Genomic DNA, 25,504 nt, shown 5'->3' on the forward strand with positions numbered 1-25,504 from the left:
TTTTTCCACTTTCTCCAACATCGTGAGATATTAAGTTTTTGTTGATTTCCAGAGAAAAATTCATGGGTCTTGAAAGAAATCAGACATGTTTAGGGGACTGATATGTATGAGTCTCTACAATTTGGAGCAGATGAAAAAACTGAATGTACAAAATATAAATGTGCTTTCATAAGCGGACTGGAGGATATATATACACTCTTCTGAGTACCATTCTAGCTATATTTGTTGCGTCTCGTAAGCCAATGTGGGCTGGGCACATTTTGGTGCAGGACACTTTGAAAAATAAATTGCTTATTATGCTAAGGTAACTCACAGCTGCTGGGTTACATTTAACAGTAAGTAATACAGTGTGGTGCCACTCTTCTTCTCTAACTCCCAGCAAGAAAGTGACAAAGTGTATTTGCAAAATGTTGAGCTGTGCCTTCAATCAAGGAACAAGGCCTGTTCCACATCAGTCAAATATTGTTTCTGGAGCACATTTTATACACAGGGAAACACAATGTAGAAAAAGTGACAATATGATTGCAACAAAATTATACCAGTGCAGTCAATCAGCATCAGCAGGTTTTAGTGCTGTTATCATCATCATCAAAATATACAAAGCTCTCTTTCTCTCACACACACACACACACGCACACACACACACACACACGCGCACACACACACATGCATTTAAAAGTGTTATTGTCAGGGCCTCTCCTATCACATGTTGTATTGTGCAACACTCAACAATCAATCATTGTATTAAAACACCTCTAACCTTTCTGCCGAAAAACATATCAAATATATGTGTTACATATGCAGGGTATTTGTTAAGATATTGTTGAATCCCCTCTTTTTGCCTTGCTGTGTCTTGCACAAACACTGAAGATGTGATGCAACAAACAGTATGAAGTTCTTGGAAATGAACATATTTAAGACCTGATGTTATCGATACACATTGTTATGAGTTGTCTGCGCCCCTGTAGGCTTTGTGTGTCAGGACCCTCTGATGAAACAACCACGCTCTGACCGGGTCTCCCTGGACCCCAAACACCCAGCAGCCCCCAGAGCGCAGGTATTACACGCTTAACACACACACACATACATAGAAAAGAGCCAAGCAGGAGTGTTGCACTCATTCACCCGTCCTTGTGAAATATTCCCATCCTTGTCTTCATCTCTCTGTTGCTCACACTACATTCCTGCCACTGTCGCTGAGCTCGTCTCTTACCCTCATGGAAAATTCACTGTAATGCAAAACAACTGCTAATGTAATTACAGCGTTTGAGTGACATCAGTTTGTAAGTGCTACTCTCTGTGGCTTATTGTTTTATCATTTCTAATCAAGTGACTAATGCTCTCTCCAGGCCTCGTTGCCTAATGATGCCACAACAGCTAATGCACTTGGCTCCCTCTGCTTGACTACTGCACCCAGATTTGGCGCAGGGTCTTGCTGGAGGGAGATTACTAAATCAGACAGATTTCTGCTCCACCTTACATTGTGTAAACGACCTGTGTAGACACACAGTAACAGTGTTTCATTGTTGCGTGCTGATGTAGCATGCATGTCATCTGTATACGGTTTTGGAAAAGGTTAAATTATAATGCTGAAGCTCACCCACAGCTCACTGTCTTCACCCATTGCCTCTCAGAAACCTTTGTCTGCTCTGACAGCCACTGCACACAGCAGAGCGGTAAGTCTTTCTTCTGACTCCAACATATTAATCTTCTTTTGCCTTGTTCCTTTGCAATTCCTTGATGGCTGTTACATTACCGGTAAGAAATTGCTTCCTGCTTTTCTCTGATTTGATTATGTGGCTTTACTGTTTTTCATTGTGGCAGACAAACGGTTTATATTGATCGCTAATGCTGCTTTTTAATAGAATCCTCATTACATTAGCAAAGTGGCTTTTGTAAGCAAGTGCTTGAGATGCTGCAATGCACCCCTTGACTCCAAAAATCAGAAACTTTGCTGTGCGGAGTCTCAGTTACTCAGACGTACCTAAAACAAGGCCGACTCCAAGGCAGGGCCTTCACAGGGGCTGTTGAAGAACTCCAGGGGCCTTCGGTGAACCTGTCCTCTCCTCTTACTTTGATTAGGGGCAACAGTTGAGACTCTTTTAGTGGGATTAGGCCTTGTCACTTTTTGGCTGCCTTTGTATCCCCCCAGCCGCGTCAGACAAATTAAATGTAATCCTCCTGCTATTTAGATGACAAATTCTGTATGTGATCCTGTGGGGTTGCGCCTTGCTGTCTGGCCCAAGTTCCAGTCCACATGCCAAAGTTGTCAATCACAGCCTGGTCGTGCATGCAGCAGGGAAACAGCCAGGAATGCCAGTGTATAACAAAATGTTCCATTTATCTGACAGTAGGGAAAGAAGAGAGGGTTCTTTTGTTTCTCTAGGTGTAGTTTACATTTATAAATGAGATATTTTTTTAATGAAAAAGGTCATGTTTGTCAGTCAGAAATCACATCTTTTCCAAAAATGTATGACGACTGTTGAAAACCTTTGAGCGTAATTACATTCCTTTACATGTTTTGCCTCCACTCTTGTACCCTGTAGCGACAGAAGCCTGCGTCAGCTAGTACCTCTGAAACAGAGGGGTCAAAAGACAAGCAAGCCACTAAACAAGGTCAAGGAGAAAGCACTTTGAGCCTGACTGCTGAGGAGGTAAGCTCTTCATAATGGTTATGTGTCTGATTTCTACTATTTGAACATGTATTTAAACCTGAAAACATTAACACACAAACACACACACACACACACACACACACACTCATTGACTCCAGTAGCAGCACACACACCTTTGCAACAAAAATTACGTATGAACGTATGAACTCCAGAATTTCCTGACCAACAAGACACTGGCCATTCAGAGTCACGGGCACAGGCAACTGGTGCCGAGACAACCGGTACTAAAATGTGCTTGAGGAGCGCAGTGGTCCAAAAACCATATGAACCCCTGGCAAAGGCACATGTCATGACAGTAGATTTTTTATTTCTGTAATTAATATATTAAAACCAGCATTAATGCATCAAAGAACAGTGATATAATTTAGTTCACAACTCAGAAAACACAGTGTGCAGAATGTCTTTATTTAAGCTGTTTTAATTTTAGAAAACATATTTAGCTTTCCTTTGTTTTTTCACAAATATAGATGAAAGTGCTGAGGAGGATAAAGGAGGAGTACGAGAGACGAGGAGGTTTCATCAGGATCTTTCCCACTGCAGAAACATGGGAGCTCTACAGGTGAGCAGTGTAAAAGTGTCCTTAAATAAAAGTAGACATTCAGGTTAAATTGATGTGATCAGTTTAGAAATACCAGACCATGTGACTCCTCTTGACTGTGTCTAATTGAAGTACCAGACTGAGGTGTAGCTACAGTTACTGATCATTTGTTTTCACAACCTGTTAGTTGAACTCTGTGCTCTGTTCCAGGAGAAGCTTACATCCTACAGTGACTAATTGTTGAAGTTTAGAGAGGAAATCTGCTTTTGTGCTTACATTTCATATTCCTATATGAGGATTTGTTGCCTGATTAGCTCCATGGCTGCATTAGCAGCAGGGATTTTGTGGCATTTTAAGAAGCATATTATTGAGCGGTTGTTGGGAAATTATTGGTGTATTTAATAGCGGCCGCGTTCCGAGTAGCTGTATAACAGAAGCCTCATTTTAACACATTTGCCACAAAGTAGAGTGGTCAAGGCTTATTGGGGCCACTGCCTTTATGATTATTGTAATTTGCTTATTATCTTCTTCTCTCAGTGGATATCTGGAGTCCAAGACTTCAATGAACTATATGCTGGCGAACAGACTTTTCCATGGAAGGTAAGCATTTCCACTGTGGTTGAGATTGGGGGAATAAATCTCTCCATCGGTTTGTGGAAAGGGGTCGGGTTTTAACGTGGCGTTTGTTTGGTCCTTGGATTGAATAGGTGAGGGGAACAGCTGAAAAGCAAAGTCAACTTTTCCAGCATGCGCCCAGTGTGTATGTGGCGTTGTTGATTCAGGGGCAGAAGGGGAAAACAATTATAGTAATTTTTATTGAACCACATTTTTTGTTATTTTAATGCAACATACATTTATGTTATTTGATCAGTACGTGCTTTCAAGTTTTAACCACAGCTTTGATTGCAATGCAATATTGTCTGGAGATTTGGCCCCCAACTAAGCCATCTATGATTTTTCCATTTTCGTTAGGAAGCCAGATTAAGGAGATGGTTGTTGCTGCAAGACTTCAGCTGCTGTTATTATTTGCTTTTCGTTCTCCTTCTTTTGGACCGTCACTGCCGGTCACGTCAAGATCTGGACAAACTACTAAACCCACTAATCTTTCTCAGAACTGGCTTCAGTTAAAAAATGTGCTGCAAATTACCTTGTAATTGTTGCTAATATGTGTATAAATCATTATTTTTGTTGTTATTACAATTGGGCTGATGTGTCTTGTTCTGTCTCTCAGGAATGTGAATGGGAATGTGCAGCTGCAGGTGGACGCTGTCCATCGCTGTCACGTAGTCCAGTATGAGAGGAAGTTGCTGTCTCTGGAGGCCCGTAAGAGGAGACAGCGCCACCTGACTCATCGCTCTGCTGTGGGGAAGAAAAAATCGGGTAGGCCCAATGTGTTCCGCCTCATTTTAGCAAACTGCTTTTTTTGTGTAACTGAGAAGAGCGTAGCTAAGTGGGATAACATCACACACTAATACACTTTTGGTTCCAATAAATAACTCCCCTGTGTCATGGTGAGGTTGGCCAAATATGACTCTGAATGAGTTCATTTCATTGCAGCAACAATAAAAGGCCTATTTTGAGTGTATACATGTATTTAATCCAAAATGCCAGTGATGCAACTGACATTTGTCTTTCCTTTCAACGGTGCGTGCCTCAGGGAAGGAATCCAAGGCCTCCTCGGCTGAGAGCAGCAGTTGGGGGGGAGAGGACTGCGCTCGGGAGCAAAGAGAGGAGGTGAAACAAGTTCTCGGGCCAGTCTCACACAAGGCTTTGGTAGCAGAGCAAAGAAAACAAGTGGCCGCACCACTGGAGTGCTGCCACAGTGAGGCTCTGCCCAGCTCGGAGGCAGCCACAGACAATGCCAGGCCCAGAGTCAACCTGCTCAACATCCTCCAGCAAGGGTGGGACCTCAGGTCAGTCCATGTTCTGGGCTGCTGCTCACGTTGGCTGCTGCCGTCATCGGCCTCCCTTTCAGTATTTTCATCTCATTCGCTCTCCCATCCTTCCCTCTCTATGTACCCAGCAAAGGAGATAAGAAGACGTTCAGGCTTTCCTCATCATTGTGTACCTATGCCACCAGTGTGGTCTGAAAGAACAGTCTGCACGATATCCACATCTTGGATTTTTAATAACATCTAACCTGCTAGTAAAATAAATGGGCAATAAAACATGTTGATTTAGTGCCAGTTACAAAGTTAATGCTTCACCATACATGAAGGAGGATTAAAAATAAGTATTTTTATATTACCTGGAAATGAAAAATGTTTCTTTTCATATATCCCTAAAAGCACAACACACTGCTGCTTGTTTGTGCTGTATGTACTGCTGTATTGCATGCAACAGTCTGCGGTCTCTTGTCGATTTTAAAAGTGTGCCTGAAATTGTAATTCGAGGAGGAATTACAATAACATGTCTGAGTTTGTAGAAATTCCGCAGTGCTTGCCAAGACTGTGTATGAAGCAAGGAAATTATAGTACAGCATATCATTGTTTGTGTTTGACAGCTTTTTTCAAAACATTTTTTTATAGCTTTTTTTTTTTTTCGTTCACCTGGGACGTAGAGACAATCTATCATTCTGATATCAGTGCAGGACAGGATACATTGTGTTTCAACAACTTCTGGCTGAAAGTGATACACGCTGTACCTGTTTTTGTTTTCTCTGTTTATCTGGATGATATGTCAGCAAAAAGGAATGAAGAGGAACGCATCATCTTCTTGTTGTAACAGATGTATCACTGCATGCGTAACAAAATAGTCCTTACTGTCTAAGTGTAAGATCAAAGCATCTAAAACCCAGAGGAGTAAACTAAAATATGACCCTGACTTTAAGTAAAGACCTAGTAGATAATCTTTATCATTCATCTTTTGTTTAACTTTGGAGTTCATCATGATTTTCCGCTCTTTCTGCTTTTGCATCTCCTCTCCAGTAAGGTGCAGGCCAGGGTGGCCTTCTCCTCATACCTGCAACGAGTCCAGCTAAGACTGTTAGCAGAGAGCCGAACCAACTCCGTCCCAGCTTGGCCAGACAAGGACAGCGACCAAATGGTACAGTGATAATCATTTTTAATCTCCTCTTACCAATAAACTGGGTGATTTATCCTGGAGCATTTTTCCCATATGTCTGTGCCAGACTTCATCTCATTTGATATTCTGTTACTCATTTGTTCCCTTACTATAGCTGAAATGTGTATGATGCATATTTGTGGCCACGTAGAAGGAAAATGTAGTCTCTTAAAAAATGAAAATGGCCTGATTGGAAAAGTCTGCATTGTAATGGTGTACATCATCATCAGTGACCTCAAACCTTCGGGGAAAATGAATATGATCTCAGGCCTGATGTCTAGGCCTTTAACTTCAAAGGGCCCAGTGTTCTGAAAAGCATTTCATGCTGAAAAGGAGAGCGCACACACACACACACACAAACACACACACACACACACGCACACTGATGTGCCTCCATGACGTGTCTCCATAGTTACTATTTGCCTTACTCTTAATCTAACTTTAACCTAAACTTTGACCAAAACCTAATTTTATCCTAACAATAAAACATGTCTTTGTCTTAAAATTCAATTATTTTCATTATTGGGACTTGATTTTTTTCCCCACATCTAACAAAAGTCAACATAATGTGATTTTGTAAAGAGATTCCCCAAAACATGAGTAATACTTGATCTGCACACACACACACACACACACACACATACTCACAGGGAGTTGGACTAAGATCAGCATGATATAGCAGTGGTAATCACGTATATGTTTTCTGTCTGCACAGGAGCTGGTGATTCGCTTCCTGAGAAGAGCAGCCAGTAACCTTCAACAAGACATTAAGGTGGTATTGCCCAGTCGCCAGTTACCACTCCAAGACCGCAGACGCATCCTGTCCCACCAGTTAGGAGAGTTTATCCACTGTTACAACAAGGTACATGTTCCCAGATGCCAATTTTTTTAGCGAAGAATAAATTAAAATTAACGCAATAGACATTGTGCAGTTTCTCTACAGACATCTGAGTAAATGTGCTGTTTTATTTCTGTTCTTATCTTCTCAGGAAACTGAGCACATGGTGAAAAAACAGGAGAAGAGCAAAGAGGAGCACTGTGTTAACCCCAGTGTTTTTCAGGAGTACATCACTGCTGCAAGGTTAGTGAATTGGCAAGCCCTCACACCATTGTTCAAAGTTTGGCTCTTTACTGTTCCACTTATATATGCTACTGAGTGAAGAGTGATCTCAGTCTGCTATACACATTTATCTCCTGTTTTCATTAACAGTGAAAACGATCTGGAGGAAGTACTGACATTCTACACACAGAAAAATAAATCAGCCAACGTCTTCCTAGGAACAAAAGTCAGGAGTGTTAAGAAAGACGTTCGTGAAATAAATGCCTCGGGAGATTCTGGCAACTGTGAGAATTCCAAAAGTGAGTTCCTTCCATGTGTTTTTTTTCTCCCCCCATATACTTGTTTCTGTAGGTCTGCTTTATGTTTAATATTTTATCATTCAAGCACAGTAAACAGGAATTGTTTAGATTTGTAAACTAGAGAAAAAAGTTAAGGGAAAAGGACTGAGTCATGTGGGGTGAGGAAAAGGCCAGCATCAAATGATTAGCTCTCGTTGGGGGAAAACAAATGTGTGTCAGAGGCGAGGAATGGCTAACTGATGATAAAGGGGCTCTGGCTTCTTTCGTCTTTTGAGCAGCTCCGTCTGTGGCCAAAGAGGATTCCAGCACTTCAGAGTCCTCGCTCTCCACGGGGAAAGTCAGCAGTGACCCAGACATCAAGGCCGCTGAGCGTCAACCTTCTGTACGTGTGCTGTCTGAAGAACAACAGGCAGCGGTTGGAGCCAGTAAAGCCCAGCCAGATGTCCATGCGTCTCAGCACTACTCTGGCTTTCCTGTGACTTTAGACTGCACACATATTCATGTGCAGCACTGCTCCCCTGCACCAACATCCCTCCCTCTTCACTGTCCACCACCGCCACCACCACCCGCTCTACAGCCCCCGTCCTACGCACAGAGCTTGGCAAAGTCTCAGTTCTGTCATTCTGAGACTCTTTCCGACCCTCCTGCGTACACCTCTGCCCCTATGGTCACGCAACCCCCGAGAGTGACGTGGACAGCTGTTTCCGCGGGCTCTAACACAGTCTCTACCGCGCAACCATCCCAGGAGCTCAGGAGGATTCAGTCCTTCACCACATTCACGTCCGGTTCTGGGGCAGCCTCATCCATCCAGAGTGCCACGCACATCTACAGCCAGAAGCTCTCAAGACCCACATCTGCAGGCCAACGTAAACCTTTTGTTTCTTGGTCTGTGCTGCACTGATTGTTGTCTGATTCAGTCTTAAACCCGTTCATACCTGGGATTACCATCAGTCCTGTTGGTAATCCCATCGTGATCCGATCACAAGTGGTCAGTGCTAAGTACAGGTCTGAATGCACCCAAATGTGTCCTGAATGCGTCCTGACATTTAATCACTCAAACCACATTCAAAGGTTGTCTGGGACACTCATTGTCTCACAACACGTGAGTCTTTTTTCCTATCTTGATTCGAGAGCGTGGTCTTTCAGTTTGAGGGTTGGATTTATTGATTTCCATTCAGATTATGTAATGCTCTCACTCAAAACTCTGCGCTTGCACTCTAATATGCCTCGCGTGTGCTTATATTACCAGCGCCCCAGCTTCAGATCTTTTCTTCACACTTGTGCTGCTTCTATGTGCACGTGAAATGTCTGCTCTCAGACCCTTTTCTTCTGCGCTTGTTTTTTTGTGTGCAATCAATTCATCAAAATCAAAACATCCCAACCAAATGAAAATGTCCCGCCCTTGTTGTGGGTTTGTTAGTATTATGTCTACGCGAGGATTCATGCACTCGCATCTTCCACGGCCTACACCGGCTTCCTGTTGGTGTGCTTGACAAAAAAGACAAAACCAAAATGACCTACATGTGTATTTGCATATAGAGTGAGGAAATAAAATCCTAGTGGTCACAGGAGACACATTCAGGACGTATTTTAATGCAGGTGTGAACAGACGACCTTGATGCTGAAACACTAGGTCTAGGAAATACCAGGTCTGAACTCGGCCTTATATGTTCTCACATCTGTCTTCTGATTTTTCTCTTCAGTCAACAGGAGGAGCAGCTCCAGTAAACTTAAGTCAAACTCAGTGGGGGCCTTTAAGGAGTTAAACTCCCTCTCTGCCCAGGCCCAGTCTAACCAGCAGGCCTTCATTTCAGCCCTGCAAAAGCTGGCGGATAAGCAGGTTGCTCGCAACTATGCCAGCTCCAGTCACATCAACCTGCTCACACAACACGTGAGTTAATTAGGTTTTTAACCTCTTTAACCCACAGAGCCAACAGCTACACCCACCTGGAGCAGAACGTTTCACCGTGTTCGAATAAAGAAACTGTGCTGAGTTATGAAGCAACTGTAATCTGAGCTGTAACGTTTCATGAAAGGAAGAGGAATCTGGCCGCTCTTCAGTAGTCTCTCACTGTGAGGTCTCTGATATTTCTCTGTGTTGATGTGTAAACCTGGCTCTGACCTCATGCTGATGCGCAGCATCTCGCTGCTCGTTCATTCAGCAGACCTGTCAGAGCCGGGGGGTCTGCTGCCTCTTACTGCGCACCTTCCTCCGCCATCAGCCCTCAGCTCGCCTGCAGCCTGTGGGCTCGGGCTGGTGCGGGGGTGAGTCTGGAGCTGGGGTTTGAAGCTGGCTGGGTTTAACAGTGGTGAGCCGCATCAAGCCCCAGCTCTGTGTGAGGTCTCATTATCAGATGCACCATGGGGGAGTGATTTCTGTTGATACTTAACAAGCAGCCACTTTTTGTGGTAATTGATGCTTATAAATAGAGGAATGTGGCAAATTGGCACTGAGCAGGGGAGCGGCAGCTTCACTTGCTCCATCACCACCTTTTTCTATATTCCCCAAAGGTTTGTCCTTTGGCCTGGGGAGCCCCGAAACCTCTCTTCCCTGCTCCTCCTCCCCCTCCCCCTCCTCCTCCTCCTCCTCCTCTTTCTCCTCTTCCTCACTGGCTTTTTTCTGTCAAAGTTTTTTGTGATGGTACCAGACCACACAGACTGCAGTTTTTATAGCTTCCTTTTGACTGTACATTATTCTGTCGGTCTGAAAGAAGTTTGCTGTGTTTCCTCTGAATAGTTAATCCTGGAAATGGCAGCAGTTTATTTTTCAGGGTGAAACAGTCCAGTGTTCTGCACTTAAAGACTCAGAGGACGTTACGCTTTTTCAGGGCTCAGATTTGAAGTCATTAAATCACTTGCTGAACTAAATGGAGAACTTTGTAAACAGGAACAACACCCTGTTACACAAGTTGACCTCTAAGGTTTTGGTAATTACTCACACATGCTACAGGCCACATACTGTATATACGATAAAGATTGTACATGTGTACCTGTGTATTTTTGTGCCCAACAATGAAATATAAGACAAACTTGTCTCAATGAATCAAGACAGTGTACATGCCTTAAGATGATGCACAAAATACAGCATATAACAGTTTATCTATCTATCTATCTATCTATCTATCTATCTGTCTGTCTGTCTGTCTGTCTGTCTGTCTGTCTGTCTATCTATCTATCTATCTATCTATCTACCTATCTGTCTACCTGTCTACCTATCTTTCTATCTATATTCTTGTTCAGATATGTTAAATGATTTGTGGCATTTCCTCAACAACTCCTGCATTATCTATACTATATACTATATATCTATGTGTATTATCCATATACAATATATACTGTATACATTATACTGTATACATCCATATTCATCCGTATATGCTTTTATTTCCTTCATATATTTAAATAGTTTCTAAGAACATGACCAGTCTACTTTGATAAGTTACTTAAGGCCATAGCTGAGTAACATCATGCTGACACATTTTTCACGCTGTAGGAGGCTTGGCAGCTTTACAATTTTCCCATTGAACATTTAATGCTACGCAGCAGGAAATAAAGTAAATAAAACCCCAGAGCGGTATGATTAATTCTAACATTCGATTTCAGTGCCAAGCATGGTTCCCAGGGTGCGGGGCAGCACCGAGGTGCAGTTGCTTCAGTAGTGCTGATGTGGTTGTAAACACTTTTGGCCTGACAAGTCATAATGGCTGGATTTAGTGCTGAGCGGAGACTAGCTGTGCCATGTGCGGTGTGTACATTTTAAAACACGAGCACTTCATTATAAGTTTAACATAGTTCTCAACACTGTGTGAGCCAGCTGGTAGCAAGATATGAGTGCACAGACTTGACTTAACATTGATTTAACAATAGAACACCAACTTCCTGTTACAATAAGTGTAATGAAAATGTCATTTAATTTGTCTAAGTGGAATAATCTCTTAAAGTCTTCTCCTCTGCCCACAGCTGACCAATCTAAACCTGGCCAACAGGATGCTAGGCAGAGAGTGCTTCACTCTGAACCCTAAAGTACGGCACACTGCTGCTGCAGCACAAGGCCCAGTGAGAGCTGTTCACTCTGGAACAGATAAACCCAGCAGCACTGGGTGAGTCCAAAGAAATGTGGCATGGCATCTTGTTTTTTTTCCTTAAAAGGCAAATGTATCAAGGTTTCTTTTGAAAATTTAAAATCCACTCAAGACATGTTTTTAGACATTAAAACAGTCTTTGAATGTTAATTTGGGTCTGAAATTGCTTTTCCACCAAAAGTTGTATTTGACCTACTTAGAAAAAAGAAAAAATCACAGCCACCCCATCTCCCTCACCATAAAATCCAGAATCTTTGAATATGGAAATATTCTAAGTTTCAGATCTTTTACTCACAGAAGAGGTTTCTTCACTTCTCTCCAAATTCCAATCAGAATTTCTGTGCACCATTTATGTAAGGTCAGGATTTACTCTCATACTCTTGCAGAACACATCTCAAAAATATTGCAAAATATGTACATACTTGTATATGTGAAGGTCAAACATCCATATAAATGAACAAAATATAAAGTTGAAGAATGTGAAAAGTTTATATGTGAAGGGATTGAAAAGAGGCTAGAGAAGTTAGGGGGGCAAATTCCATAATGTGGGGGGAACTCAGTCACCCTTTTGTTATTATTACTTAGAATGAATATAAATTTAGATTTTTGGTAAAGGAAACTTGCTTCATGACATCCTCAAACTAGGTCTTTTGTATATGTTTTGATTAAGAGACACCTAGTTGCTGAAGTTACGTCTCGTATGTCTAAAAATGAAAAATAGAATTTGAAAACAATAGGAACTGTCACCTAAAGAGTGGGGAGGCGAATGCAGAGGTTATGTGTTCATGACTGTTGATGCCAGTGATTGGCCCGGGCAGCAGCTTTTGGTTAAATTGAAGGGGCTATTAGGAGCTCTGGCTGATTCAATTAAAGTGCTTTACAGTAATTAAGGCAAGATGAGATAAAAGTCTGCCCAACTTTTTGCAAATCAGGAATTCATAAAAAAATATATAACTTGGTAAATTGCCTTGAGAGAAAAAAAAAAGAACAGGAGTGAAAACAGAAACAGAGGTTTGAGTCAATTATTACCCCAAGATTAGTAGCAATCTTCTTTTGAGTGACTGATCAACTGTAAGTGTTTACTGTAGAGAAGCAGATTATCACGGCCTATGGTCACACTCAATAGAACCTCAGACTTTTTTAATGGTCTCTAACAAATTTTCAGATTGAAGATTGTTAGCCTTTGGAAAAAGCTTTCAGGAGTGCCAGCCTGTCTTTGGGAAAGTGAGTTGTGTGTGGAAATGGGCATTTTGTTCCCTGTTTTTTTTTTTTCTTTTATTGTGCTGTGTGGAGCTAAGCAGCAGCAGAATTGGCAGCTGAATGCCGGGAGTGTGTGAAGCATGCTGGCAGCTTAAAACATTGCGTTGGAGGGGTGGTGGTGGTGGTGGTGGTGTTGGTGGGGGCGGGGGGTGCAGTGTCAACACCCACATAGTCTGTCTGCTCCTGGCTCTTGCCTCTGCAACCATTGAAATTCCTCCTTCCTCACCCCTCTCACACTGCTTCAGAGAGGAGAAGGAAGGAAACAGAAGCACAGACTATGATCACATGCTTGTGGTCTGTGGCACCAGACCTTGATAATGAACCCAGTGGCGATTTCAGGGTGTGTAATTCATTGAAAGATAATTGTCAATGGTCACCGCCCCACCACTCCTTTCTTATTCTTCTGTTGACATGTGAGTGACAGTCTCTCAGACAGCTTGGCCCTGATCTTGGACTCTGTTTTTCCAATCCAGCCCTTTCTTGTGTATCGAGCTGTGAGAGAATGCCAGGAATGTCTGGCCTTTTCTCTTTTTTAAAATGTTTTTATTTCCACAAGCCAAGAAAGAGAGTTTTAACAGAATATATAATTTTATGGAGGGTATCATGTAGCTTCTCTATATGATACTGAAGATCAACTCCTGGAGTTCTGATGCATTGCTGGATCATATATTTTCTCTAAGGTTTGTGACTCCCTTTAAATGTTTCTGCTTTTACACTTCTTTCACCAGATAATAAATTATAGTATAGCTTCACGTTTCATATTCAAAGGAGGAGGAATGTAGCTTACATTAGATTATTTCAAATCTCTCCATCAAAAAAGCTTAGTTTCCTTTATCTTCCTATTTGTCACTGGCATGTAAAATAAAAAGCTCTTGCACCCCAATACTTCAGCCCTTGGTTTGGCAGGAACCTCTTACTGCAGTAAAGTTTCTTTAACAAGAAATTAGGATAAATTACCTTGATTTCACCTCAGTGCTGTTTCTTATAACACACATACACACACACACATGCATCCACACACTAAGGCTGACAATTTGTGCCAAACATACTGAAACCGTTAAGCTCGCTGGCTGTTTAAAGCAACCACAGGGGTGAAGTATGATGGGTTTCAAAGAATAGTACGGCTCTTTGAAGTGCGGCTGCCAGGATCTACCAGGTATGCTGCATCAGCACTCTGAGCGGCTCCCTCACTCCACTGTGCTGACAACCGGGGAGCTTTGAACCATGCTGCACATCTTTGCACACCCACAGTTGGGTTCATTTCCGCTGTTGGACCTCCTGGTACATATATGATGATTTTGACTGAGTACTTGTGAATTAATGGGAACAAAGAGAACCAGACCTTCAGGCTACAGTCAGGGCGAGAACTTCAGAACAGCCAGTTTGTTGTGTTTGGTTAGGTGACTTTTTCAGACAGCCAATTGTCCTTATCATTGTAATAATGGTCATTTTATCATCCAATCATTCATCTGTTATGAGCTGCAGCACCCATGGCCTCCCTGTTTCCTTCTTCCTCTACGAACAAACGACCACAAAACTATTATTCCTTCAGTGTTATGTTCGCTCCAGCACAGTGAACTGAGAAATACCACAACTCTGCTTATGCAGAGTATTTTTAGTTCTGTTCAATATTTTGTCAGATTGCTGTTTGACTTGGTTGCGATGTATAATACTCAAAGGATTTTTTGACAGCCGATTTGCTGAACAAACAGTCAAACTTGGGAGATGGATTTTAAATACTCGAAACATTTAAAATTCCTCATAACAAACTCTGCCAAGAGGTTATGTTTTCACATCAGTCCGTTAGTTGGTTTGATGGTTGCTTGGTTTGTCAGCAGGATAACTAAAATACGACAAAATGGATTGCCACAAAACTTGGTTGGAGAATGGGACAATTAAAGAACTAATTCAATTCTGGTACAGACGAACCCAGGAATTTGCTTGGAAGGGTTAGAGAGACCATGGAAAGACATGCACCAAAAGGCCAGGTAAGAAATTAACCTGTGGGTGCTGCAGGAGGACTCCAGTCTCCATGGTACCCATGCTAGATAGTGGGCCCCACAAACCTAGGAACATTTCGATCAATATCTTTCAAGGGGAATTTTTTTAACTATTTCAAAAAAGGCATATTTGTTTGTCATCTATGAGTATGTGGAATTTTCTGCGGCTTGGTGACTGTTGGGCCTTGGTGGAGGTATTTCGCTCTACTGAATGCCATTCTAGTTTTATTAGTCACTTTTAAACTATATAGCTCAATCATCTCTGCTGTTGTTTGAAATTAAATCTGTCAGGTACATTTGCTTCTTAATTTTTTCCATGTGTAAAACACAGAACTGGACATTTTACATCAGTACGTGTTCAAAATATCAAGATATTCTGGGTTTTACTTTTCGTTTCAGGATCATCATCATCATCATCATCATCCCCCCTGTTCGTTCTAACACATCTCCAGATAGTAGCCACTTCAGTATTTTTAGGACATTTCAACTCATTGTGATACTGTTGCAGTAAAACACAGTAAACAAACACTGATTAATGGCTGGAAATACCCTCACACTCCTGAGGTGGCTGATGTTTACACTGACCTGGCAGGGATTTGAGATACTGTAGCATGATGTCATCTCAACTCATACCGTCCATTTTCCCACATTCACACTGGGTTAGATTGATGCGGCACATGTGCTCAACTTGCACCGCTGTGTTGTTCTACAGTAATTTATATCCGCGTATTAAAGGATGGCGAGCTCACCGGGGAGTGAGCTGACTCCCACGAGCAGAGGTCCGGCAGGGAGGGAAGTCCCAGATAGTTTGAGCTCGGCACATGTGCTGTTCTAGTGATGAGAAACTCAGATGTAAAACTGTTCCTCTCTCTCCTTTTTTTCCCCCTATTTCATTGGTTACCGTTTTGGACTGACCTCTGCTTTCTCCTGATTTTAAATCATGGTGATCTCCAGTATTTATTGCGTGATGTTGTGTTGACAATCCTTCTTTGGAAAGATCTCTCCTTAGGGTGTTACAGTGACATTGTACTCAAGGAAAGCTTTTGCTCCTCACCTGAAAAAGAGTGAGTTTCAGACCACATACTAATAAAATGGAACTACTGAAGGTCCCAGTGGTCCAGCGTGCAAACGGCAGCCAAGTTAAAGGAAATGACTGCTGTAAACAAAGAACAAGTTCTTGTTTTGTCTCCTGGCGTGGTAGAATCTTTGGCCTTGCAAGGTTCACAGACAAGTCTTTGTTTCCAGAAGCTGAAAGAGTTGAATTGGCCTGCGGTCACACCAGTTGTTTTTGTAATATATGTGCCATTATATGAACTGAGAAACGCATGGGTGGATAGTATGTTCACATGAGTGTAAGATCCCCTGTGTCTTTCTTTGGCTACACTGGACACAAATACTTTTTCACTTGAGCGACACAAGATTATTATCCCACACTGTGCATTGTTGCTCGAGACTAATTGAATTCTAATTTTAGAACTTGTCATAGTTTGGTTCTAAAATATTGTAGCTATTTTAAGACTCATTGTTTTCTTTGAGCCTATAGACCAATAGACAAATGTTATTCCATATAATGGGTGGAATTTCCGAGAACCTTTATTTATTTATTAAGACCCAGAGGGCTCCCGTTTCTCCAACTGTACTTGTATCTCTCAGTCTCCTTTCATTTTTTCAAAATGATATATATTTTAACACGCATCTCCCAATAGTGCTCTTTATGACATTATTTTTGGCTGGGGTGGTACATACACAGCAGCACACCAGAGGCCACATAGACTCAATTTAAGCGTGTCTGAGGAGAAGGTGGTCACCTCATTGCTTTAGCAGGGGCCAAAAGGAAAAAAAAGGCTGAAACAGGCTTAGTCCTAATGACAGATAATCCAGTTACAAACTCGTGGAGCTCGTCAAAAGGTTTGCCTTCCAGTTTGTGGCTTTGTGATGTGAATGGAACGTGAAGCTTGAGGTGCACTGAGGCAAAGAGGAAAGGTTTTTAGTTCAGCCTGAGTTTGCCACAGGCGTGCCCTCTACTGTGACTCTGATTTGCACACTTTGACTTGGGGCTTCTGTGGGCCCAGCCGCCTGCAACTGGGTTGCTGTGAGCTGTCTTGTCTTTTTAAATTTTTGCTGGTGGTGTTTCTACTCAACACGTGGTTAAATGGTGAAATAACTGACAACTAAAAGATGTTGGCAAATGCACTGCTGGTATATGGTTCTTTATGAAGCCGCTAAAGTGTGCACCAGCACAATTGCAGGTAGTTCTCATCTGTTTAGAAGAATACAGCTTTGAGTCAGCTGTAGCTTCATATGAGAACACAGGGATTAGAAAAAAAACAGCTGGAAAGACTGTTGTAGGAAATCATTTTAGCAGCTTGTGAACACCTCTACATCATACATTATTAAGATTCACTGCAATTGATGTTATCACACATTTTTTCTTTTTGTCTATGCTCCTCAAAATTACATATTCAAGCCATGGTGTCGACTGCTGATGTCACTCAAAATGCCTTTTATCATAGAAGGCACAAGGGGAACAAGACATGTTAACATGTTTAAAACTTGATGTTCACAGGAGGGGGACTTTAATTTTCTAGTGGGTCAATAGAAATACACTTTCTACATGAAAACATCTTAATATTAAGCTACAGCCAGTTAGCTTAGCTTATCATAAAGATAGAAAACAGCCGAACAGCTGTTTCTGTCCACAGTCTCTAGTCTTTATGCTAAGCTATACGCTACAAGGCAGCTGGCTGTAGCTTCACATTAAACAGATATGATATGAAAGTGGTGTCGACCTTCTTATCTAACTCTGAAGACAATGATTGAGCATATTTCCAAAATATTTTTTCTTAACAGTGAGTTGTGGGAGGTGAAGCTCTCAGTTATTGAATGTCTTTTAAAGTGAAAATACTAAAACACTAAACTGACACCCAAATTACATAATCCAGTCAAAGAAAAACTGGCTGTGTGTTGATTTAAATTCTGTCTACTTTTTCACTGACATCTCTATATTTCTCTAAGCCACAGGCCCCTGATGGAAGATGAGGGTCTTCGGGAAGGGCAGATGCAGAGTGCCTACAGCCTGGTGACAGGGGTGAAACCCCAGCAGCGCTACCAACCCACCCAGGGAAGCTACCAGCTTCAGTTTGCCATCCAGCAGCTACAGCAGCAGAAACTCCAGTCTCGACAGTTCCTGGACCAGAGCCAGTGCAGACATCAGGTACAAAAGAGAGATTTTAGTTTACTTTGTCAATTGTTTTATGATATGATAATGTCTAATCTTAAAGGTCCTGTCAACACTTTGCTTTGAATTTATTGTTGCTGAAATATTATCTGTGTCCCAGCATGCTCAAATTCCTGTAACGTAGAATGAGGCACTTTGATGTCTTTGTAAAGAAACTTCTTGTGTCTTCATTAATACAGTGTCATTTTACTGAGATTTCTTGTTCCCAAGAATTCAGACTTCTGTTATTTTGTTAGATTGGGATTCAGTAAAAAGTGAAAATGAGTTGTTCACCCTAGTTTCGTCTTGTTTTATTCCAAAAATCAGCTCTGAATTAAACTGAACGACGTTGACAAGAAATTCTGAGTTATAACTCAGGAAAAGCTTCATATTTGTGTCTGTACAAAATATCCCCTTACCTAAGCACAATGCTGTCCAAAACAGTGCCAGAGACACCCACATGAGAGGGAAAGCTTTCATGTTAGCACTTAGAAAACTATTCAGAGAATCTCTCCCCAAACCACGTTACAAAATGGTGTTCGGTGGGAACATCGTTCTCAACAGAAGCTCATTCCTGGAGAGCCAAACATGACTCCTCACCCATAGATTACACTGTTTGGCTGAGTGACTCGGTTAGGGTTGTATTGAAAGGTGAAGGAATACTGCATATTAGGGCACTAGATAGACCCCAGAGTCCATCAGGAGTTTGGAGTCTTACCATTAGTGTTTATATCAGATTTGAGCTCCATTTGTGTTCCCATTAAAATACAAATAAAGTTTGGGGATATGATTTTCTCAGCGGTCGTAATGTAGCGGCAAAGAACCTTTTAGTCGTGCCTGAGTGGCCATGACTGATGTGATTTGGCTGTTTTTAGAGGGAGATTAGAAAGGTAGAGGGTTCTTGGTCATTTCGCACAGCGTAATTTTAATGTCCAGAAAAAAAAAAAAACGGCCCTCCGTCTTTCTGTGCAGTTACTTTGAAAGGGGATCCGAACAGGAAGAGTGTATTTATTCTTTTCCAGAGATTTTGTGGAGGCAATCTATGGACTGAGAGAATTGGAGACAGAAGAGTGCCATGGGACAGTTCACAGGCTGGAATGATTGGATGCACCCGTTTTTTTCCGATGGGTCCTGAGTAATGCAGTTGCTCTAACGTCATTGATTTTCACCATCTTGGTCGGCCCTTAATTAATGCAATTAAGGTGATATTTCTCTTGGCTTGGTCCAGTGGTCTTACGCAAGGCACTTTATGAAAGTGATCCCTTGCCTTTCTCTGTTCCATTCACCTTCTAATTTTTTTGCCTCATGGTTTAAACACAGTTGACCAGTAATTCTTGTTGTGGAAGTTTCCCCATCATCCTTCAGGCACATGGAGCCAGGTACATCTCTGACTGCATGTGTAGAGTACAGTTAAACTTTGCCAATGTATTTCTTAATGATTATTTTTGATGAGCTAAATCTTTGTCTTAGTCACTTCATTTTGCTTTGAGTAGCATGAGAGATGTGCTTTGGTCTTTTCGATACAAATTCACTTCATATCTGAGAACTCACCTTGTTGGCTTCTCTGCCCTCGTGGGAAAATTTCTTTTTTGCTTTTGAATTAGCTGAAGACACAACTCAAAGTACTTTGTAGAGTGTGAGTGCTAGTACACATAATTGTCTATATGTGTGCTTCTGTGTGAGAGAAAAAGACACAGGGCTGTTCTGGAGCACCGGTCCACGTTCCAGTTACTGGGTGCAGACTGCACGGCTCCTCCACAGGCTTGGCCCTGGGCCACCTGGCAGTCAAAGAAAGGTGCCCTTCCTGGCCCCGCTAAAACTGAATTGCGGCCATAGGCCTCGCAACCTGGAAACTCAGCTTCTCATTTATCAACACAGAAATTACATCAGATATTCCCTGTCACACCGCCGGCCCCCTTTGAATGGCTGCACTCTGAGGCTGGAAAACCATTAGCTTGTTAGATAGCCGTATAAAGCTGCAGAGAAAATAACATTGACATGAGATGTGGATGGAATGTATGTGAAGCATTCCCCAGCAAGGACAGAGTTGAAATGTGGCTCTAAAATATAATGTCGACAGAAAACTGTATTTCCCCTTTCCCAAGCCTTTGAAGAGACCTTGTATAAGCAAATAAATAATGTGAAGAATTTGCTTTTCAGAGCAGCCAATGTCAGAAAAATGTTGGGCTTGTTTTGATAGTGGATGGCATTTGAGTAATACCTTCACTAATTCACATCCAGAACTTTGATATTTCACCTTAATGTCAAGAGGTAACATTTTTTTCCCATGACAAACCCAAACTAAATATAATCACACTTCCTTATTCCATTTATGGAATCAGGTAACTTTATATACAAGGCACAAAATATACAGAATGATATGAATGAAGCAGGTTTAATTGTGTGAATAATGTATTTCTGAAGTGGTGCTGGACAGAGGTCATGACACCGAAGACAGTTGTACAGACTTAAATAATATTCAGTTGGCATAGTTACTACATTTACCACAATTAGAATAATGAATAGAATAAAGCCATTAAAATATGTACAACTGAAAAATCGAATGTTGTTTGTAACTACTCTGAATCCATTTCTGGGAGAGAGGCAGGATACACTAAATCTTTACCCAATTGGAACATCTGGATTCAAAGACAACCTTATCTTTTGTATCTTAATGAACCGTTTCTTACATGTGACAACTAACCTTTAAGCAAGACTTCCCTATGAGTGTTTTTACTCTTTGAAGCAAATAGATTACAGTAAGTTCAGTCTCACATAATGCCAAATAGAAATATATTTAATTCTTATTTTCTTGACAAACTTGTTTTAAGTAAATATACCAACACAGAAAAGTTAAGCATCAATCACAGTTTGATGCTTAACTTTTTTTTTTTTTCACTTTTTTTTCTAGCCATAAACAGTGGTGAAAGACTTGATCCTTGTGGAACACCACACATGACATCTCCACAAACTAATATAGTCCCTTTAATAAAAAACATATTAAAAAGAGTTTCCTTTAACAGTTGCTAGCACCAAGCTTATTACTTTTATGGACTAAGCTTTAAAGGTGATTATTGCCCCTTTGCTGTTGTAGACTTGTTTCTGTAATGAGTGTTACTGGCTTTTCAGGATTATAATTAATGGTCGACCAGTGTGTAATCATTGTTTGTAGATACTCTAATGATACTGACAGCCATGTTGTTGACTCTCCATAAAAGTTAAACTGCACCCAAGGTTCTCACTGGAAACCTGAGTTTATAAAAATAAGAAAAGTAGTTTCATTGTCTTAATGCTATTGACCTTAAACAACAGTTGCCTTTTTTGTCTCTTAGGCTCCATTTCCAGAACAGACGGGCGCTCCACTCTCCCAGACTCCCGCAAGTTCATCCAGCTGTCCCCCATCCAGCTTTCATGTTTGGCCCAATCACAGCCATGTCCACGGCCACATCCAGACTTATGTTAGTCCCGTTCTCGCCCCAAAGCCGCCCAGCAGTGCTCGAGAGGGACAGATCAGGAAAACGACAACAAAACGCCTCATCAAGTAAGACCAGCTTCACAACCGAGTGCATGCAGCTTAAAGAGAAAAGATTAACAAAGTCTCCATTAAGTGTTTGCAGTGGGGTAGTGTTGACTGGCCAGTGCTTGTGGAGGGAGACATTGAGTTCAGCAGGACATGGCTAATGCTTAAGAGAGTTCAAACATGTGTGCGGTGGAGTGCTCCCAGTCTTTTGGCTGCAGGCTGTATCTGCCCGTTCAGTAAACAACCTCATCACTGGACCGGTTTCTGCATGAACCGTAAACAGAGCTCGGTTCAATGGAAGGGCCCGAGCTCCGAGCACGGTTTAAGTCCTGTTTGGTTTGGAGATAAGCTGAAGAGCACAGAGGGGGAAATAAAAGGAAAAGAGTGAGACTGAGCAGAACTGCCAGCTTTTCCCCTCACTTATTTTATGACTTTATTTCGGCAACATCTGGCCAAATTACACAACAACAGCAAACCTTTGTGATCAGGGCTGAATGCTTGTTTAAAGAAGCCTTGCATCAATGATGAAGTGCTTTTCACACTCACTCTGTGTAAGAAGAAAGCCCACAACTGGATTAGAACAGAGAATGAAAGCAATATATGGTGTTTTTAGTTTAGCCAATAGAGTGAAACTATTTTCCCACTGACACTTTTCTCTGTGTGATTTGATTCATTTGTGTCAAGGCTATGTGCTTGCTGGCAGTTGAGGTTCAATGTGGTTGAGAGTAGTAGGTAGCACTGCGCACAGAACTCGCTCTGCTGATGTGTTAAATTCACTCGTCTTACTCGACTGGGCCGTGGCAGTTGAGGAGTTAAGAAGGCAGTGGTCCAGTGAAGGGGTTGTAGAATAGGTTAGGGCAGCCGGGTAGGTGCCGTGTTTGCTCCGGTGTGTGTGCGTCTGCCCGGCAGTCGCTGTGTTTACCCTCAGCATGTGGAATTCCAAAGCCCCCTCACACTCTCCTCTGTCCTGCATTCTTGCGGTCGACCAGTGTGACAGGGGGAGAGTGTGGGAAAAACGGAAGCTTCAGGACCAAAAATGCACTGATGGAAACAATGAAACAAAAGAATAAAGAGAGGGGGAAAGAAAGAATGACAGGGGAAAAGGAGATGATTGTTTGCAGAAAATGGTGGGATAATAAGTTGCTTCCCTTTATTTCCAGCGCTTATTTCAGGGGCAACTCAATACCTCTGTTATTGAGGCACATCTGAAATGTATCTGCGTGTATGCCTCTGCTCCTTCAACTTATAATAGAATCACTGTGCTTGGGTATTCAAACAGTTCAAGGTTATGCAGCACTCCAAACACCTTCCTCTCGCCAGCTGTTGAGTTGTTAATCTGTTGTTTGATACTAATTTACCAGCTCTGATCTTTCCTGTTCCCCACATGTGTAATAAACCCCTGATGATATTCGATAGTTGATAGTTGAATCTATTTATCTGAATGACTTTAGATGTTTTTGTTCTTGCTCAGCAAAGGAAATACATTTTTGACGCGGCCAAATCATTTCCTCTGTGAGCCTGCTCGACAAAATCCTCCTACGGTGCTCTCCAGTTAACTATAGCTTGAAAGTGCTGACTCGATCCAGTGATTGGCCTGAGTGACTAGTCCGCATGTTGTTTTATTTTAAGATGACTAGACCTTGGCAAGGTTTCTGAGTGACACTGCCTTCGGTATTAAGGCTCAGCTAACACGCGGCACACGTGCTCGGAGTGAATGTGCTTCACATTGGTATCGCGCACCGCGGGGCAGGGCTCTCTGGTCTATCAACATGCCACAGCTGCCAGCGCGAGGAGCTGCGAGGACTCAAAGTGGTATGACTTCAGTGGAGGCTTTGAAAGGAGCAATTTGTAACACAAATAAATGAGCCTGTTTGGTATTTTGTTTGCGAGGTTTGGCTGGTTGCAGCTGTAACTACGGAAACCCAGGCTGTCGTGTGGCATTACTAATAGGGTGACAATTACGGCAGCGCCATTAATGTCAGCCACGCTGCTGCTTTCACTCCCTATTAATCAGCCACAACAGTAGTTATTTTCACAGGATACTGTATACACACAGATGCTTCCAAAAGTGTGTTTATGGTTAAACTTTATCCCCTTTCGGTCGGTCCCAGCAACATTAGGACATACCAGCTACCTGAACACACAGAAAGTAAAGCTGCACATCAGCTCTGTTGATATAAGAACTTCAGCTCTGTGTGAGCAGTGTGAAATGTTCAACTTTGGGCTTAAATATCATGTGCACACACTGTGAGTTCTGATTCACCTCCAATATTTCTGGCTCTTGAAGTGACGGAGCGAGAGACTGTTGACAAAGAAAGTGATGTGAAGAACCCCGAGGTCAAGTTTCTCGCTCACTTGCTCTCTCTCTCTCTCTCTCTCAATATGAAAGGGGTTACTTCCTGTCGAGGTATGCCATGCTTAAAGTGGGCCACTTCTATTTGTGGTTGTGTAATGGTATGAAAGAACAACTGTGCAGCCCCTTACAAGGAGGTAGTGTGTACCCTCATTACCGTGTTAATGCTCCTTTGGCAAGCTGCTGTTATGGGGCGAGAGGTTAATGCCAGCTAAGCTTTATTTATTGTTCGCCCTAAAAATGCTTAACTGATTTAATGTATAAGGTTACAGACGTGTCTGCTCCTGCTCCACGCCTCAATGGTCCATTTAATGATTTTTTCATGTGAAAACACTATTTGCTCTGATTATGTCCAAGAGGCTGTCTAATCTGTTTTCTATGATCTCAAACCTTCTGTATGGAGCGCTTTGACTTTAATATAAAGGGTATACATGACACAACTGTATTCACTATTCACCCCATGAGAGAGACTGTGTGTGCTTGTGATTGCAGTTCCACATCATCACCACAATAATCCTGCCAATGTGAAAATCACATCACCAAGGACAAGGAGCAGGAATTTGCCTCCTTCTTGTCACAATAGCTCATGGGAGGCACTCAGTAAACACTTAACCCCCACCAGTCTCCTCTGACTGCACACCCACACACAGACACAATGACTCATCATGCGCACAAATCACTAGTTGTCAAAGACAATCATCTTTATATATTTGTTTGGATATTTAGCTCCATGCAGAACAATACATTTGGAGCAAACCAGTGAGATTTCCCAGAAGCTGGGTCCAGGCCTGTGGAGATAAGCAGTGTCTTTCAAATCCGATTTGTCACCATATTACTCTGTCGTGGAAAACTCGGTCTTCACTTCACACTCTTCTTGTGTCTGATTCACAGGCAGACGTCCTCGGAGAGTTCAGCCAGCGGAACCGCGACCAGCGGCCAGCACATGGTCTACGAAGCCATCCGCAGTAAAACAGGTGGGTCTGTTGCTGCAGTGTCGCACGTGCTCAGTACATTATCGTACTGTAAGTTGGTCCATTTGGTGGTTGTACTGTGCGGGCAGGAGGAATTATGCCCTTTCAATGCCAGTGTCAGTGATTTCAACCAAGCATAGTGGACATTCCCCATGGAGGACTGATAAACACCACTGGATATCTTTACACAGCTCCCGCATGCTCAGTGCAGGATGTGTAAATATAGCACACAGTAAAAGATAACTTTTTATCCAAATAATAATCCATCTACTAATTCCAGAAATTTCTGCCTGTGGCTGGCATATCCCAAAAAATTGGTCGTCTTATCGGTTTCACTCTTCGTGTTTGTATTGTTAAGGGCTCAAGGAAGTGCAGTGTCTCATTTGGTGCTTAATAATAATGCATTTAAATTAACATGCGATCAGTGTGCTGTACCAGCGGTGGAACTCATCAATGTAAGTGATGA

At 42.1% G+C, this 25,504-nt stretch overlaps 1 protein-coding gene across 4 annotated transcripts in view; it reads left to right on the forward strand.

The window, feature by feature from the left end:
• The window catches only part of ttll5 (tubulin tyrosine ligase-like family, member 5), a 50,112-nt gene that overhangs the window by 19,642 nt on the left and 4,966 nt on the right, over positions 1 to 25,504 (forward strand). Inside the window, exons 15-31 of one of the 4 annotated variants that reach the window (XM_020085120.2) lie at positions 969 to 1,057; positions 1,635 to 1,676; positions 2,547 to 2,654; positions 3,143 to 3,234; positions 3,751 to 3,813; positions 4,445 to 4,593; positions 4,871 to 5,126; positions 6,141 to 6,258; positions 6,992 to 7,138; positions 7,266 to 7,357; positions 7,487 to 7,635; positions 7,914 to 8,501; positions 9,339 to 9,526; positions 11,596 to 11,735; positions 17,993 to 18,191; positions 21,527 to 21,735; positions 24,959 to 25,041. In XM_020085120.2, coding sequence (XP_019940679.2) covers positions 969 to 1,057; positions 1,635 to 1,676; positions 2,547 to 2,654; positions 3,143 to 3,234; positions 3,751 to 3,813; positions 4,445 to 4,593; positions 4,871 to 5,126; positions 6,141 to 6,258; positions 6,992 to 7,138; positions 7,266 to 7,357; positions 7,487 to 7,635; positions 7,914 to 8,501; positions 9,339 to 9,526; positions 11,596 to 11,735; positions 17,993 to 18,191; positions 21,527 to 21,735; positions 24,959 to 25,041 — 2,712 coding nt within the window. The remainder of the gene's footprint in view (positions 1 to 968; positions 1,058 to 1,634; positions 1,677 to 2,546; positions 2,655 to 3,142; positions 3,235 to 3,750; positions 3,814 to 4,444; positions 4,594 to 4,870; positions 5,127 to 6,140; positions 6,259 to 6,991; positions 7,139 to 7,265; positions 7,358 to 7,486; positions 7,636 to 7,913; positions 8,502 to 9,338; positions 9,527 to 11,595; positions 11,736 to 17,992; positions 18,192 to 21,526; positions 21,736 to 24,958; positions 25,042 to 25,504) is intronic. The other 3 variants (XM_069535325.1, XM_020085121.2, XM_069535326.1) reach the window with 3 other exon arrangements.

The sequence above is a fragment of the Paralichthys olivaceus genome, chromosome 12 (genome assembly GCF_024713975.1).
Source record: "Paralichthys olivaceus isolate ysfri-2021 chromosome 12, ASM2471397v2, whole genome shotgun sequence".
Taxonomy (NCBI): domain Eukaryota; kingdom Metazoa; phylum Chordata; class Actinopteri; order Pleuronectiformes; family Paralichthyidae; genus Paralichthys; species Paralichthys olivaceus.